This window comes from Eleutherodactylus coqui, chromosome 13 (assembly GCF_035609145.1).
Source record: "Eleutherodactylus coqui strain aEleCoq1 chromosome 13, aEleCoq1.hap1, whole genome shotgun sequence".
In the NCBI taxonomy this organism is placed as follows: Eukaryota; Metazoa; Chordata; class Amphibia; order Anura; family Eleutherodactylidae; genus Eleutherodactylus; species Eleutherodactylus coqui.
Genome location: NC_089849.1, coordinates 20,449,422 through 20,467,129, shown reverse-complemented (window position 1 = coordinate 20,467,129; position 17,708 = coordinate 20,449,422). Strand labels below are relative to the sequence as shown.

General features: G+C 42.8%; 1 protein-coding gene across 3 annotated transcripts in view; it reads left to right on the top strand.

Annotated features, from left to right (window-relative positions):
• The window catches only part of ZNF831 (zinc finger protein 831), a 45,205-nt gene that overhangs the window by 15,173 nt on the left and 12,324 nt on the right, over positions 1 to 17,708 (top strand). For all 3 annotated transcript variants that reach the window (XM_066586443.1, XM_066586441.1, XM_066586442.1), the window contains exons 2-4: positions 3,028 to 6,581; positions 12,697 to 12,785; positions 13,174 to 13,292. In XM_066586443.1, coding sequence (XP_066442540.1) covers positions 3,051 to 6,581; positions 12,697 to 12,785; positions 13,174 to 13,292 — 3,739 coding nt within the window. In that variant the 5' untranslated portion in view covers positions 3,028 to 3,050. The remainder of the gene's footprint in view (positions 1 to 3,027; positions 6,582 to 12,696; positions 12,786 to 13,173; positions 13,293 to 17,708) is intronic.

Genomic DNA, 17,708 nt, shown 5'->3' with positions numbered 1-17,708 from the left:
GTGTCAACAGTGACGTGTTTTGTGCATCTCTCCAAGTACCTATTCAGGGATAGCCAGGTCCAAGGTGAAGACCTTGGGGCCGCCCTTGTTTTTGGATGCCTACCCCACTCTTAGGCAGGGGTACCCTACTTCCCCTGATTAGTAAGGGACTGGTTTCCTTCAATCTTTGCCTGCAGTGGTGTAATCTATCCTTGCAAATACTATGAGAATTGTTGCTGTTTTGTTAGGACACCGTCTTGCGTCCGTGCTGAGGCGTGGTGCGCCTGGTGGGCGTAAGACCATATGTTACTATATATATTGTGGTGTTAAATGTGCTTCCTATACTGTTGTGACTATCGCTGTTAACATCTGTCCATTGTCATCCCCCTATCCATCTAGGGACAGTTTAGGAGGCCCTAAGGTCACAGACTTGAGGTCACCCTCATCAGGGCAATTGCCCTGCTTAGGGCAGCTGCACACAAACTGATATTTGCTGCAGAATCTGCGGTCGGCATCCGCAAGGAGGTTCTGCAGCAAATACCACTCAAAACATGCTATCTAAAATCACTTTTTCTTCACACTAGTGATTTCCACGAGTCGGGCAAAAATCGCAGCATGTTCTATTTTGCTGCTGCCTCCACACGAACGGCATCCATTGAAGTCAATGGAAGCTGTCCGACCCCTGGCCCATCTGCAATTAACATTGTGGATAGGCCTTAGGCATCCGCATCATCACCTAGCGACAGCACGGGAAAAATAAATATATAAAAAAAATATCTGTACTGTGTATGACCAATGGCGAGCACCCGCGGACATCCACATTACAAAAAAGACAAGGTACAAAGGGTTGCAGGCTGGGTGAGAACCGGATTCTGCTGCGGGCTCCTGCTTGTGGAATCCGGATTGCCCACGTGCAGCCGGCCTTAGGCAGAGTTTTTCCTGTACTAGTACATTAGGGTGAGATTTAGTTTTGTATTGGTTGTTTTGCTCTCCGCGTTTTTACTAGAGTGTACAGTATATCCTTTCAGACAAGTATTAGTCTGATCCAGACGAGCCGTGGTAGGCGTCTGGCTCTGATGTAACAATATGCATATACTGATATGTAATGTATCTATAGAGGTTGTCTGCCTTGCTCCAATGTTTTAACTCTCAGCTTTTAACTATAATATATGAAGGAACCCAGCAGCAAGTGTTCGATTTCCCAGCAGCGCTCCCGCAGGTAAGGTAATGCATTGCAAAGTAGAAATTTAAATTAATTGGCTGTCTATTAACTCAGAATTTCCTTATGGTGAATTTAAAACGGGTTTTCAAAACCAAATAATCCTTTTAATGTGTTTTTGGGTCCTCTTTTTTTCACATGCATAAGCAATCTCCTTATGACTTTAAGCATAACTTGAAGCTTGTCCTTTATTCAAAAGCTGTACCATGGCTGCCTTGCTGTTTCATGGCACAAGGTGTAATGCAGAGGGTGTGGACTCACTGTACTACTGACTAATAGCTGGGTTTTATCATTAAACCCCTTCTGAGGGATCTGGTCTTCGTGGCAGGGAACCCCAGGGTTGCTTCTCTAAGAGTAATCTCAATGCAATGACAGATGACCCAGGTGGGTCAAAGACATTAAAATATGGTATCAAAGTCACAGGCTAGGGCAAAGTTAGTATAACATGCCTAGGTCAGGACAGGTGGAGTTTGTGCAAAACGGTATATCAGACAGAAGGTCAGTGCAGGTGGCAATCAGGCAAATCGTATTCAGAAAAGAAGCTGAAGTCAAGACATGCAGATTTCAGGAAAGCTGGGTACACAGGTAAGGGTCAAAATTAAAAATCAATCAGGATGCAGGTACTCCTTCACAGGCCTACTAGAAACCTATTACTCAAGCATCTTCCAATGGGGTAAGATGCCTTAAAGGCGTTGTACCAAGATTACAAGTTATCTCTTGCTAAAAAACGTCCAATGGGACTGCGGACATACCCATGTGCAAATGCGCAAGTATTTCCAGAAGCCCGATTAAAGTTAATGCAGTGCTAACCACGCATGCCCCGGCCAGCACTACATTAATTATGGCGTCACTGCGGGGGAAGAAGCAAGCCCGGCAGTCACAGGAAGAGGGGAAACGGGCATAACTTGCATTTTTGGTACAACCCCTTTAAATAGCCTGGAAAGTGTTTGGATAGGCCAGGAACGGAAAAGCCATTTGCACATGCTGGTCCCTTAAGAGGCAGGCCAAGTGCTTGTGCACACCCTAAGGTTGCCTGTCCACGGGCGTTGCGGTATCCTGTGGCGGATCTCCGCCACGGGAGCCGCCGCCCGGGAGCAGGAGCCGGCAGACGGATCTCTGCTGTCAGCCTATCTGAGAGATAGGCTGACCGCGGAGGACCACGGAGAATCACGGCAAATCGCAGCATGCTGCGATTTGCCGGCCGTGAGCGGAGAATCGCAATGATTCTCCACTCGTGAACAGGGGCGAAGTGCTCTCCATAGCAATGCTATGGAGAGCTTTCACTGCGTTCCCCGTGGTCGGATTATCGCCGCGGGGAACGCAATGAAAACCCGCCCGTTGACAGGTAGCCTAAGCGCAGAGGGGACAGCTAGGAGCACAGAGCAGACACCTGCTGCAGGGAAGACCCTGAGAATACCAACATCCACGACTGGTTGAGAGGGTAGGCGAGGAGAGAAAGAGTCATAATAGTTGTTGATACTTATGTAGGCTATTGAGCACCCTTGGGCATCAGGGCCGGAGTGTGACTGCAACTGCTGCACCATCTACAGTTACACCCCTGCTTATGTCAAAACAATGGTCATTGAAGGCTTCCATAAAGCCGAGGTATCACTATTTTAGCATAATCAAGCAACACAATCCTAAATATATGCATAACAGTTTCTTCCCGGGATGTGTATCTGTTACGGTGAACCTTTGCACTGTAGCGTTTTATACATTTTTATGTTTTCCAAATGTTTAGGAAAATCTCCATCTTGTGGTTGATTCTGTAATAACATTTCAAAAGCTACATTCTAAAAAGTGACCATTTTTCCCCGTCTTATTTGCAGATACAACATAGAAGTCTTTAGAAATGGATGCATCAAATGTGTCAGTTTTGCCCTCCAGCTTGGCATGGCCTTCATGCACATCTAATACTCTGCCCCGCATTCATAACCACCAATCTTCTACAGTAAATGACAGAAAATCTTCACAAGCCGTGGTTTTAAATAGCATTAATCTGCCTGTAGTTCAAATTGCCCAACAAGAAGGTCAACAGACACCCTTTCAACTGGCATCAGGTGGTTCCAGTTTTGCCATTGAAAATTCCAATCTATCAGTGATATTTACCCCTCAGCCTCAAACCATCGTTCAAAAAACTCCAGCACAGACTCTCACATTAAATATTGTGAACACTCTACCAATTCTGAGTCCATCCTCTCCTGCCGGCCTCATCGGTGCAAGCCCAGGTAAATCCAAGAGTATAGGAAAGCACATATGTGCCCATTGTGGTCGGGATTGCTTGAAGCCAAGTGTCCTTGAGAAGCACATTCGCTCCCATACCGGGGAGAGACCCTTTCCATGCAACATTTGTGGCATCTCATTTAAAACTCAAAGCAACCTTTACAAACATAGAAGGACACAGACACATGTCAACAACGCCAAGCAGAGCTTCGATTCGGAATGTGGTACTTGCCATGAAGATAAGCTCCATGGACAAGTTGAACCCAACATATGCCAAGACGTTAGCAGTGAAAGTAGGGACACATGCATAGATAAAAATCACTCCATCCAGAAAAAAACTCGCAATGGTGTCCAGGAAAATGATAATTTATCAGGAAATAAAGAAATATCAATCCAGTCGTCTGTAAAGATCCATAAGAAGGCACTTGAAGATTCTGATTATTCATCTCAGACCATTGTTTCACCAACTATGTCGAATCTACAAAGAACACTGATAGATCCAAAGTCTACAGTAAATAAAAATGGTCAACTACAGAGGCAATATGAAACCTGTGCAGATAAGCAATGGGACTCCTCTCCATCTGAAAGGAAACTAAAAAAATGTGAAAGTACAGATTCTGGCTACTTATCTCATTCAGACAGTGCAGATCTTCAGATTTTTGCTGGAAGCCCTCTTCATAGCCTTAATGAGTGCAGTATTGAATCAGAGAACATGCTTGATATTGGTTCTGGGGACAATGAAGAGAAGACTGCATCCTCACACAAGAAGAACTTGGAAGAACGTATCTCGATGCTGATCTCTCAGAATAAAGCAGTGGTGGATAACACACACTTGGACAATGTTCGTCCTCGAAAAACCGCTCTATCAAAGCAAGGCAGCATTGATTTGCCAATGCCATATACTTTCAAAGACTCCTTCCACTTTGACATCAAGTCCCTAGATGCCAACAGAAGCAAGGTGCCCATTTGCTCCGCCAAATTTAATTTTACTCCATCAGAGAAGAATAAACCTCTATTATTTCACTCCGTGCCAACTCAGATCTCTACCACTCTAGAGAACATAATACTGACTCGAAGCAACTCCTTGCCATTTGTGGAAAGTGGTAGATTAAAAGATAGACTGACCGTACATAATATTTTATCACATGGCTCAGGAAAACAACCATTAAATGCCAGTTACGGTAATTTATTACTCTCCAACACTGCCACTGCCTGTACGGTAGACTTTTCCAGCAGCCACCCTCGGGGACTTGTTAGACAAACTGCCGTAGATGAGATGCAAATCGGCAATGGTTCTGATTCTACCACTTCTGAAGAAACGAAGGAAAAGAAAAAGGCTGCAGGAGAACAAGGTTCTTCAAAGCCGAAAACGGCAAATAAAAAAGGGGGACAAAGAAAAGTAAACATGTTCTCACATGAAAAGTGGCAAATGTATGGAGATGAAACTTTTAAGAAGTTTTATCAAAAAATAAAGAAAAATGAGCCGGTTAAGAAAACAAAACAAGATGCTCAGGAGTCAAAAGGTTCATTCAGTAATGAAATTTACTTACAGCAAGGTTCTGAACTAGGAAAGCCACCTGAAAATCTTGCCTCTATACCTATTGTTAAACCTCTAACTTCAAGTTTGCAATCTACTTGTACTTACACAATGACGTCAATGAGCAAAGGAATAGATGTTCCTATATCTAATGGAAGTCACCAGATAACTCTAGATAATGATAGCAGTAGTCAAGGAAACCTGCCAGAACCTAAGTTCCTAAGTAATCTAAGCATGTCCAAAGTTGACATGAATGGTTCTCGAAAAGTCTTAGCCAATGTTCCAACTCCTTCTTTTGGTGTCTGCAATAACTCTAGTACTGTGGTAGCTGAAAATCAGCAAAAAGGACCAAGTATTTCAAGCATGCATGACCATTTAGGAGCTCAATATACTGAAAATTTCCAAAGCCATGAAAGATCTCCATCAGATAGGAAAAAACTTAAGGTGGCAAAGTTGAAAGGGGAGTTATTATATAGCATTTCTTTGGACATTCCAGAAGATACCGTTGGGCATCAGAATAAGAATGTTGACTGCGTAACAGATTGTAAAAACTCAAGAACATTAGGTGATGATGGGGCTAGCACAGCCTTATCTTGCCATTCAGCCCCTGCCATCTTTCATAAGAATGTCCACCTTTCCCATGAAGAAGATTCTGGACAAATACCAGAACAGTCAAAAAACAGTCAACTTTTTATCTCAATTACTCAACCATCATCAACACCGAAAGAAACTTTATTTTCTCCAAGATACTTAATAAAATTTCATTTTACTGGAACTTCAATAGAAGAATCTGTCTTACAATCAAGCCAACCAACAATCGGCGGCAGTTCCTCGAGAGACACCGATTTGTTCAGCATTATAGAAGATGCCAACTCAAAATGTCTTCTACTTCCAACTAAACTATGTCAACCAACCTTACTCGAAAATCAGCCAAAACTGACACAGAAACACGACTCTGTAATTGCCCCCTTTGGGAGGATATGTCTCAATGAAGAATGTGTTCCTATATGTTGCTCTTCTAAGATTTCCCAATATCTAGTACAGAACAAAAGCTTAGACACTCAAGGAAGTCGGTATCGAAAAGTTCAGTTAGATGACACATGTGCAAAGAAACATAATGCATCGGAGGACCATACAGTGGCGAAAGACTTAATATCTAACCAAATGGATTTGAAGTCTTCTTTAGCATCAGTAAGCAGTGATGCCATGTTAAGCAATGAATTTCACAAAGCGTCTCAGGATCCATTGCTTCTAGATAGAACTCAAGCTGGGCAAACTTGTTGGAAACCACTCAATGCAACTGGATTTCAGCACCAGGAAAACTCATTGTTCTCCACAATATGCACTTATTCACCGTCCGGTATTTGTAGTGTCACGCAGATCACCTATTCAACAATGAACACGGAACCAAAATCTACATGGTGCTGGCTGGACAGATGCGTACCCCTTCCAGCCGAGCAAAAGGAAAAGTCATATTCAGTCTATGCTTCTTTGTCAAGTGATGCTTTTAAAGAAGGAAGATCTGAACCACATGAAAGAAGTGTTGAGAATGACATGAACCACAGGACAACCATTAATGGGCCACCTGTGATGTCATCACTTCTTACGTCAGCAAGCAAAAAGGTATTTTAGGCATATTTGCATCTCTAGGCACATCAAAGCCAATGAAACTGCATAATGATAATATAGAACTCCTATTTTAATTTACTATTGCTGTTATGTACTTTTTTTCTATAATCTTCTGCTTGGGTCTTCAAGCTTCTAAGTAACGATATAATGGTTTCTATGATTCTGTTTCTCTCTTTTTCCTTAAACTTTATTTTTTCTTAGAAAATTGATGGCATATTGTTAAGAGGTTGTCCAGGATTTGAAAAACATGGCTACCATACTCTAGAAACAGCGCCACACCTGTCCACAGGTTGCATGTGGTATTGCAGCTCAGCCTCAATCACGTCAATGGAGGTGAGCTGCAATTATAAACACGACCCATGAACAGGTTGACGCTTTTTCTAGAAGACAGCAGACATGTTTACAATCCTTGACAATCCATTTAAGGTTTACTATTAAGGATATTACCCACTTTGGATAATCCCTACTAGTTAGAAGAGTCGCTTGACAATAAAGTGAACACAACATGTCCCCAACTGGGACTTCCAGCAATCATCTGTAATTTATGGTGAAACCTGGCAAGAAGTGTTTGATTTCCATACAGCGCCACCATAGGAGAAATTAAGCATTATACATTGTCCATTTAAATCAATGGGTTGTCTGTGTAGTACAGGACAGGAATTTCCTTCACAGTGAGAGACCGTCTTAAAGGGCCACTCCGGGGGAAATGCAGCTTTCTATGCCTGCCCCCTTACCCAATTACCTGTTACACTATGGAGGTCTTCTCTATGTATTCTAGCTACTTCCATGCCTGTCTGATGCGTATTAGGCACCATCTTGAGAGTGAGATTTTTCACTTTCTCTTTCAATCATTCCCATGATACATCAGCACAGCCTTAGCTGAGGATATATCAGTTTTGCCTAAAAGGGAAGGCAGTTTAATTATCATTACCTAAATAAGCTACAGAGAATAATTGTGCAAATGGGAGGATGAGCTCCCATCTCCTCTATTATAGCTGTGTGATCATCATCAGTAATTGTAACAGGAGATTCTGTGTCCCCTTCAACACAGTTTCAGTGGTAGATCCATATAATAAAATCACATAGACTGAAAAATTGACTATAAAATGAATACATAATCAATACTTTCACACTAACCAAAGTAACACTACCTCAACTACATATATACTGGGGGATAGCTGCATAATGAGTGAATAAACAAATCACCAGAGTGGCCCTTTAACCCCTTAAGGACCAGGCTGTTTTGATCTTAAAGGACCTGACACTTTTTAGGGATTTTACCCATGTGGCGGTTTTACTGCCCTGTTTTTTTCCTTCAGCTACCAAAATTATTTTTTCTGCGTTTTTTTTTTCCGGACATATAGGGCTATTTTTTAAAATCTTTTTTTCACAGATTTTTTTCCCATTTTTTTAGTTTTCTTGGGGGTAAAAAGCTAAAAGAAAAATTTTGTTTTAAACTTTATGGTTGTATTTTTTACATTAGTATACTTATAGTAAAATAAAGCAAGGGATGGGTTTCTCATTTTGTTTGTGATGTTTTGATATATAATATGTGTAGTTTTGGCTTACAGGGCGCACAACGGCGACGGTTTTTATTGGCGTTGTGGTGGGTCATTTTCTTATTTTATTTAGTATTTTTTACATATATTTGTAACAATTTTTTTTACCATTTATTTCCCCCATAATACCACATAAGACCTCTGGGGGTCATTCACATTATGTTTTGTTTGTTTTTTACAAAACGCATGTATGTGAGGTCCATGGTTTCCAATGGGTTCTTTCAGGCTATAAAACAGCTCTCATCTGAAAGAAGCCATTGGAAACCATGAGCTTCACATACATGCATCGCTACAAGACCGCACAATTTTGTAGCCCATGTGAGAGAGGCCTTAAAACCGCTTCACCCTTCTCTTCTGGGTGACTAACAGCTATGGACCCGGCCTGCTTGATTGCAGGAGCGAGGCTTTAATGCCGCGCCTTACATCTGCTAGGGGCAGGGATTAAACCCCAGGACCAAGCACTGTATATTTATCACACTCATTCCTTAAGGGGTTAATAAACTTTCCCATCTCAAGCCAAGCGAAAAGGAGCCTGGGCAGAGAACCTCCCTCCATTAAATCTAATAGAAAATGGATTTTGATGAAGCAGACAACCCCTTTAATGTCGTTACTGAGGCATTCCTATAGGAATACATAGCAAAACCAACATTTTTGGTATGATAGCTAAAAACATCATTAATTGAGATGAGCGAGCACGCTCGGATAAGTCAGTTACTCGAGCGAGCCTCGCTCTTCTCGAGTAACTGCATTCTTGTCCGAGCGTGCTCGGGGTGGTGGTGAAGGTGAGCGGGGGGTGGCGAGGGGAGCGGGTGGGTGAGAGAGCTCTCTCACTCTCTCTCCCGCTACTCCTCGCTATCCCCTCCTCGCCCCCCAAGTACGCTCGGACAAGAATGCAGTTACTGGAGAAGAGCGAGGCTCGCTCGAGTAACTGACTTATCCGAGCGTGCTCGCTCATCTCTAGTCATTAACCATCATAATGTATGACATATGCAGAAGACGATACAACGTAATATATATAAATATACATTAATAGACTTGGCGAATCCCAATATAGACTTGTAATTGTCATTAAATATGGAGTTGGATCACAAGCAAGTTCTAACAAGACGTCAAGAAACTTTTTGAAGTCTTTGATCATTACATATTTCATCAGGGTACATCATTCCTAAGTCTTCATGTAGGATACAACATATTCACATATTCTTGTGCAACACACCCATTAACAAATTACAGCGTAGTTGTACAATTAGCATAATGTGTGATGATATCCCTTAAATCCAATTATACACACATCTCAACTTACGTCTAACACCCTATAAATTTCACATGTTAAGATATGTCTTACCGCAAGGTTCACGCTATGAGTGATCTATCCTCAAATTCAAGGACACATTGATATTTACATTAAAGGGGTTATCAGGTTTAGAAAACCCATATACCTTCTTAGTGAATTCTGAGTTAATAGAGGGGCTTCCCTGTTCAGGATCCTCATCTAGTAGCCAGAATGGAAAGCAGTCACAAAGAGCAAAAATAAATGTAATTAGCTTTTTGGCAACTAATTTTACAATTTGCATATTTGTTATCAGAGGTGTAACTAGAAGCTCTTGGGCTCCAATGTAAAATCTGTAACAGCGCCCCCTAGTTACCATGTGCCCTTTATAATACTGATGTCTTCTTAGCTGATAGAGGACTTGGGCCCCCTAAGGCTCTAGATCCCGGTAGTGAGTGTTACCTCTGCAAAGTATATCATTTTTCTATTGTTTACCTTAACACTATAGGTCTATTTACACGTAACGATTGGTGCTCAAAAATCGCTCAAACGAAGAACGTGCGCGATTATCGTTACATCTAAACGCGAGCCATCATGCAGTTTTTGTTTGTTTTTCATTTGTCGTTAATTTCAGCCAGCATGAAAATCATTGGCGACTTGCTCACTTCTCATTACGTCCCAGCAGGGGGAGATGTTGTGATCAGAATATTCTGAAGGGACTCTTCTTACAAGTAGGGACTGTCTAAAGTGGAGAACCCCTTTATTAGCTTACCATAACTTCATAACCTTATTGACAAGCACACTATAGGCTCTATTTTTTACCAATGACTATAAACTGATCACAGCTGTAAACTGTCTGAAAGCCTAGAAGCAAGTGCTTAACTTCCCTATAGCACCACCGCAGGGGAGATGAAGTATTACATGTAGAGATGAGCGAGCATCGCTCTTCTCGAGTAACTGCCTTAACCGAGCGTGCTGTATAATGCATGGATCTGTTGGGTCCTCTGGCACTTTATAGCCATGCTCCATTCAGGCTAATGGATAAAGGTCTTTTACAGGGTTAGCAATAAGAATTTTTTTATTTTTTTTTGACAATTTATGCAAGAATTATTTATCTCCTCAATTAGCTAAGATTTCCCAAATAGGGAAATGAACTTTCTAAACCAAGCACTGGTTCTCTAGACTTGTCAGTAGCATTTTCATAGCTTCTGTGGTCGATCCATCCATCTTGAAAATAACGGTCTTCTTATCATAATTGATTTCTCTATTATTTTGTCCCTCTTCATTCTTCAGCAATGACAAGGAATGCCATTCACTGATACATTTATGTATATTATTTAAAGGGAGGTTGCGCCATTAAGCATATCAGGCAGATGGATATGGATCTACCTTGCCACACACCGGTTTGGCCTTCGGCTATTTGTGGAGGCACCACCTGGGTACTCAGGTTTTCCCCTTTGAACCCTCAAAGCAGGGCATGGTCTTTGCTGCGGGACGCCCAAGCCATTACATGCACAAATAATCTTGGTTTGGTGGCTGCTGATGCTGGACTGGGCAGAGGCGCGGTACCTGAAGGTCTGAACAGGAACGTAGTAGAGAAAGAGGCCGTAGTCAGGGATGGAGACACAGGTAAAATAACAAGATCCAAGCTGAAGCTCAGGGCAGGCATCAGGCAAAAGTAAAGTTCAAAGTACATAGCCCAAGTCAGCGAGCACAGAAATCAGGATAGCCAAAGTCAGTTAAAGGAGATGTCTCGAGGCAGGAGTGGATTTTTTTTTTTGCCCAGTCCCCCTAATTAAGCATACATTACTAAGCCCCCCTGTAAATGACTTTTCTAGCTGGTTTGTACTTACCGTTCCAGCGTTTCAGCAACTTATAAAAATTTTCCCAAGATGGCCGCCAGCTCTTTTCCCTTCGCTTGCTGCAGCCCGACGTGCGCGCTCCCGAGACGCTACCAGCTGTGTCTCCCTGACAACCAGACGCCCCGCAGCCGCCGACCGGACCCTTGGAGTGAACACGGCCGACCAGTCACCCACCGCCAGGCAGCAGGTAACCGGCGCAGCCTCCCCCCCCCGGCACAGTGGCAGCCCCCCCATCGCAGCGACAGCCCCCCATCGCAGTGACAGCCCCCCCCATCGCAGCGACAGCCCCCCCCGGCACAGCGACAGCCCCCCCATCACAGCGGCAGCCCCCCCCCGGCACAGCGACAGCCCCCCCATCGCAGCGACAGCCCCCCCGGCGCAGCAGCAGCCCCCCCGGCGCAGCCCCCCCGGCCCATCACTTACCAGGACGGCGGGACAGCTGGGCGGCTTCTCCGGACAGCTCGGCAGCTCTGCACCTTCCTCTAACAGAGGATGGTACAGAATGGCCGCTCCAGCGCGCTCCCGAGCAGTGACAGCTCGTCTGCACATGCGCAGAAGAGCTGTAGCGGGGAGCACACTGAAGCGGCTCGTGCTGAAAGGAGAAGAACGGACTGCGCAAGCGCGTCTAAAAAAGCAAGCTGCCAGTGAATTTAGACGGAACCATGGAGACGAGGACGCTAGCAACGGAGCAGGTAAGTGAATAACTTCTGTATGGCTCATATTTAATGCACGATGTATATTACAAAGTGCATTAATATGGCCATACAGAAGTGTATACCCCAACTTGATTTCGCGAGACAACCCCTTTAAGGGTCAAAACTAGAACAAACACAACTAGGGGCTTTATTACAAATGGTAGTAGGAGACCAAATTGCTTAGGCATCCACCCTAGGGTGTGGATGCCTAATATAGTAGATACTGTGGCAGGATTGGAGGAGGACAAGTTTGGGGAGTGCACACTGGGCAGGAGTGTGACATGGGCCCTAAAGGCAGAGGTCATCAAGCAAGCAGTGAAGGAAGGAGCTGAAGGTAGGACCTAACATACAGGAGAGCAAGATCAGCCGCGGCTGCCCAAGGCTGCAGGAGCAAGTGAGCCACAGCGGAAGTGTGCCATAATATAACATCCTCTGAAATGTCAGAAGATATCATTGGTGGTGGTCTGTTCCACCTTTGCTTTCTGACTCGAAGATCTTCGGATTTGTAAGTCTGTTCTTTGAATCTCTAATTTATTCTAGTGGCATGGATTTGTGTTTGCTCAGACGATCCTAGGAGCACTGATCCCCACTAATGACCTCTTCTGACATGTCCCAATGAGATGTTTCAAGGTGAACCGTCCCATAATAACAAATTATTGTCAGTTTTATGGACATAACTCTTCTCTATCATCCTTTCTTAGATATCGTTATTCCTCTTTACAGGATTGTTTGGAAGAAGAGACTGACAATGGCAATTACCATCCGTTGGTCAAGAGATCTAGCAAGATGGGAAAGTCCCGGCATGTAAAAAGGTGTGCCTTGTCTCTGTTCTTCTCTCCTGCCGTCTCTGTTTGTCTGTTGATGTCAACCATGAGCACAACTCTGGGCGCCACTACGACCTCGCCTAGGGTTATGTCTCATGTCTGTCGTATTGTTGGCAATGGAGACAGTTCGTGAACAATTTTTGTCATGCTTTTGTTTCCAGTTGCTAATTTCATGTCTGGTACAGAAAATGATCTGCAGGTGAAGCATAATGTGAACTCATTTCTTATTAGTGTTTCTCTTTTGTGATTAGGATTTGGCCTTCTTTGCCTTCGTAATGTATTAGATTAGGACAATATGTGATTTATGAAGATGTCCTCGAGCAATGGCAAGTCTATTAAATGATGTAATATCTCTTTTGTTGGTTATCTAATGCAGGAGCAAAGATGGCACCCGTGGACGTCCCCATAGCAAAATATCCCAGCACAGGGCTCCAGGAGCTCTTGTCCAAGACCAACAGTATAAGAAAATTAATTGTCCTTCAAGTCTTGAGTCAGGTACTGCCCAAATACTTACTTTGAGGTCTGTTCTATGATATTGCCTAATGGTGCCAGTAGGATATGCAACTCAAGAGTGGGCTGATGATAGACAAGGAAACAATGCTGATAGAAACCACTTTCCATATGTCTTAATGGGGTATATGGACATTGTTGGGGTTCGTCATCCATTCAGACCAGTCCAATTTTAGAAGTGTCTGCCCAATTATCCTATCAATGTGAGTCCTGAGTTATGAGTGTATGAGAACATATTATCTCCATACAATGTGGCTCATGGTCATTTGAAACAAGAACCTCAATGCTATAAGGCACTAGTGCTAATCACTGAGTTAGTGTCATTTTACATGGCTGATTCTCCGCCTCATGTAATTGGGCCACAAAGCATGCAAATTGGCAATCTTTATATATTACTTTTTGCACAGGCTGAGAATTGCTAAGATGGGGACGAACAATTGTCCTTGTAGAGCCAGCTGTACAAGTTTCCATTTGTTCATCAGTCTGTTGACAAAGACCCCTTGGGTCGAAACGTCGCTGCTGGGCTCATGAAAATAAAAGTCTGTTGACTATATTATCCCGCTGTTGGGGTGCTGCCTTTACACACTATTATTGTTCATCAGTCTGTTGGTGAAAGAACATTTGGGGGATCATTCATGTCTAAGGGTCCATTTACACGGGATGACTGTCAGGCAAACGATGCCAGACAGTCGTCCCTATGTGTCTGCCCTCCCGTGCTGTCACAAGGGAGGTAGTAGTCCTGGCTCGCTCATGGAGCGGCCAGCAGGGGGCGGGGCAGTGCAGGAGATTTCTCTCGTCTCGCTTCCCCGCCCCTCTCCATTGAGATAACAGAGCGGCCGTTCAGTTTGAACTGAGCGATGAGCTCATCGGCCACCGTTTATGCAGCATAAACGAAGGACAATCACCTCATCGCTCAGCTTAAACAGTGGCCGTTCAGTAGTGAACGTCCGCAGTGTTATCTCAATGGAGAGGGCGGGGGAGCAAAGGAGAATTGCATTATTTTGGTCGCCTCATCTTCAAAAAAATGTAATAAAAAGTGATGAAAAAGTCTTATGTAACTCAGAATGATACCAATAGAAACTAAAGGACGTAGAAGCAAGACCCCACCAAAAAAATGGCCGAATTGCATTTTTTTCCATCTCACTTCACTTAGAATTTAAAAAAAGTTTATTAGTAGATTATATAGTACATTAAATGGTACCATTGAAAAATACTACTCGTCCCGCAAAAAACAACCCTCAGACAGCGACATCGTTAAAAGAGTTATGATTCTTATGCAAGTGGGGAGGGAAAAATGAAAATGGAAAAAAAAGGCCACATCCTTAAGGGGTTAAAAGGACCTTGACTCTGCTGCTCCAATCAATTGATGCTCTTCAGCCATGGGTGCCACTACCATGTAGGCATGCATATCAGTTGAGGGGGTTACTTCCAGTATTAAAGGGGTTTTGCCAAGTTATAAAGGTATTTTCAACCACAGCATAGGGGATAACATCATGATAAGTGAGGGTCTAACCACTGTGACCCCCATTAATCTCGAATGGTCCCTGCATGAATGGAGCGCAACCAATTCATTCTTATCAATGGGAATGGTGGAAATTGTCAAGTGTAAATTCTCAGCAATCTCTGGTGCTTCCACTGAAATGAATGACCTCTTCCTTCATGTGGAGACCTGGAGACCTTCGGGACTTTGCGATCGATGGAGTTTCCAGTGGTTGGACAACCATGATCATAAAGTTATCCTCTGTCTGAAGGCTAGGGAATAACTTTATAACCTTGCACAACTCCTTTAATGAGCACTAGAGATGATGGTGAAATAGCAGATAGATGATCCCACTTAAGGACGTTGTCCCATCGCGTATATTGACCGCCCCCGCATGAATGACCAGACTGTATATTCTAATAAACATAACTTTTTAGCACACTGACCCTCCAAATTACAGCAACTTAAACAGTCACTATACTCGTAAGAGAAGCCCAAATTCTGTAGCTTTATGGCATTAAAAGTGGAATTTCCGATTTTGTTATTCTGTTGTGGAAACGGCAAATTGATAGCAGGAGGAAGCAGATTACGTGAGGGAGGATCAGTGTCTCGTAGTGGATGGGATGGTTTCTATTAACTATTCTTAGCCAATGTCTGTGCCAGAATGGACTCATTCCTTTGGGCAACATTTAGCTCGCCCTGAAGTTTGCTCTCTTGAAGACATCTTCCCCTGGCACAAGGGCAGACTCCTCGCTGTCTTCTTATGATCTGCCATTCCATGAGAATGGAATTTCTCAAATGGAAAAGATATGGAACTTATTTTATGCTTTACCATCAGTGGATCCCACAGACTGCGCCATCTGTAAATAAGCACAAAGCTATAAAACTGGTAGAGACTCTGTCTATTCAACACATCTTGAAGTGTGGGTCATATACAGGGGCTGGACAAAAATATGGAAACACCGTACGAAATGCATGACTTAAATTACATGGGATTATAAATCATATTTCAATAAAACATGTAGACCGATTTCTTTTTGAGCATTAAGCTTTTTAAAATTTGAAAGTAACAAGTTACATATGAATTACATGTGTGTATATATTTGTAAATAGGTAGCAAAGTTAGGTAAAATAGGTAAAATAAATAACATAAGTAACACAATTTTAAGTGGAGGTAATATGACACAGATACTGCCGGGCAGAAGTGACCATCTGCCCGAGCAACAAGGTTCCATTTGTCAGGAGTTTGAACCACTCAGCTGCTGTTACCAGCTGGCTCCCCAAATCACCCAGAGCAGGGCAAGAGGTGAAGTAAAGACAAATTTGGCAGGAAAGCTCTCAGTCAAGCAGGGGTCAAAAGGGAAACAAGGGCTCAGTGCTAAGGATTAACATCCCATGCTGCTTCTAATTTTTCTGGTATATTCTGGAACAAATTTACATTAATTTTGGAAAAAATCCTCCCAAAAATGTCACTTTTTTATTGTAGATTTTGAATGTATGCAGTTATATTTTGCACAGAACTCCATCGCCTTAAGTGCATTTTTAACCCCTCAGTTTAAGAGCCAGGAAATAATTTCTCTTGTGTTTATATATTTTTTCATCATTGTAGCTATATGACACCTGTCACCTCTGTCTCCTGGAATCTGTGGTACTACAGATTATCTGCAGCTTTCCTACTTATACCAACATAGTATGTTAGGCTAAATGAAGACAATGTCCATCTAGTTCGGGTGGTGGGGATTGTGCTGGGTCGACATGTGTGTGTCTCCAGTTAGCCAATCACTCTGTGTCAGTACACATAAAGCTGTCTTCCCAGGTGTGGGTGTGTTCAGCTTTCTCTGTTCTCATTCTCTCTCTCTGTGTGGTGTGAGCAGGTTCTATGTGTGGTGGCTGCAAGAAGGGTTTGTGTTTTGTGTTTGTTTGGTTATGTCTCTGACCTCCTGGTTAGTGTAGGGGCTAGCTTTATAGCTAGGAGCCATGACGTGGCCCTCTAGCTTCCATATGTGTCTCCAGTCAGCCAATCACTCTAGCTCTGTACACATAAAAGCTGTCTTCCCCGGTGCGGTATAGCCAGGAGCCGTGACGTGGCCCACTAGCTTCCACGATTATGAAAACACCAAATTATAGAGGTTTTAATATATTTTACTACTTAATATAAATCCTTTTTTTTTTAAAGACTTTTTGTGTAGGACTACATTCCAGGACCAGAGCGTTTTTAATTTTCCATCGACAGAATTGTATGAGGGCCTGCTTATTGCAAGTTTTTAGTGGTACCTTTTTGAAGTGTATATGACTGTTTTATTATTTTTTATTTCTGTTTTGCCAAAGCAAGATAGATAGAAAACAGCTATTTTGGAATCTTCTTTTAATGATATTTACAGTGCTGGATAAATAATGATTTCATACTACAGGTTGTTCTTTTTATTTTTTTAATATTTAACACCTTGTGTGAGGAGAGAAACATTTACTTTTTATCCAGTATTTATATCAGTGTGTGTATATATATATATATATATATATATATATATATATCTTCTGGTCCTTTTCCCCTCGACCGATTCATTACCGCTTTCTCTGTACAATTTGTTAGATATAAAATTACAGCGTTCGCAGGAAACTTCCTTCACGTCTCCTTTCATCTTGAAGTCATTAGAGAAGCGTCTGCCTTCAGTTAGCACAAAGATGTTACCTGTAGTCTTACCATAGGATATCCGCTTCCAGCCCAGTAGCCTGACCATGTAACCTGACATGTGGTTTTGGCCGTAATCTACGACTGTGGACACCTGTAATATAGTATCTGATTATTTACAGTCCGTGTCATTGCTTGGATCATTCGTATCTTATGAGGGTTCACATTTAGATGGCCAGCAGCTGTTAGTGGTTGACTTAAGAAGGAACATGTGCCGAGACATCATGCTCTG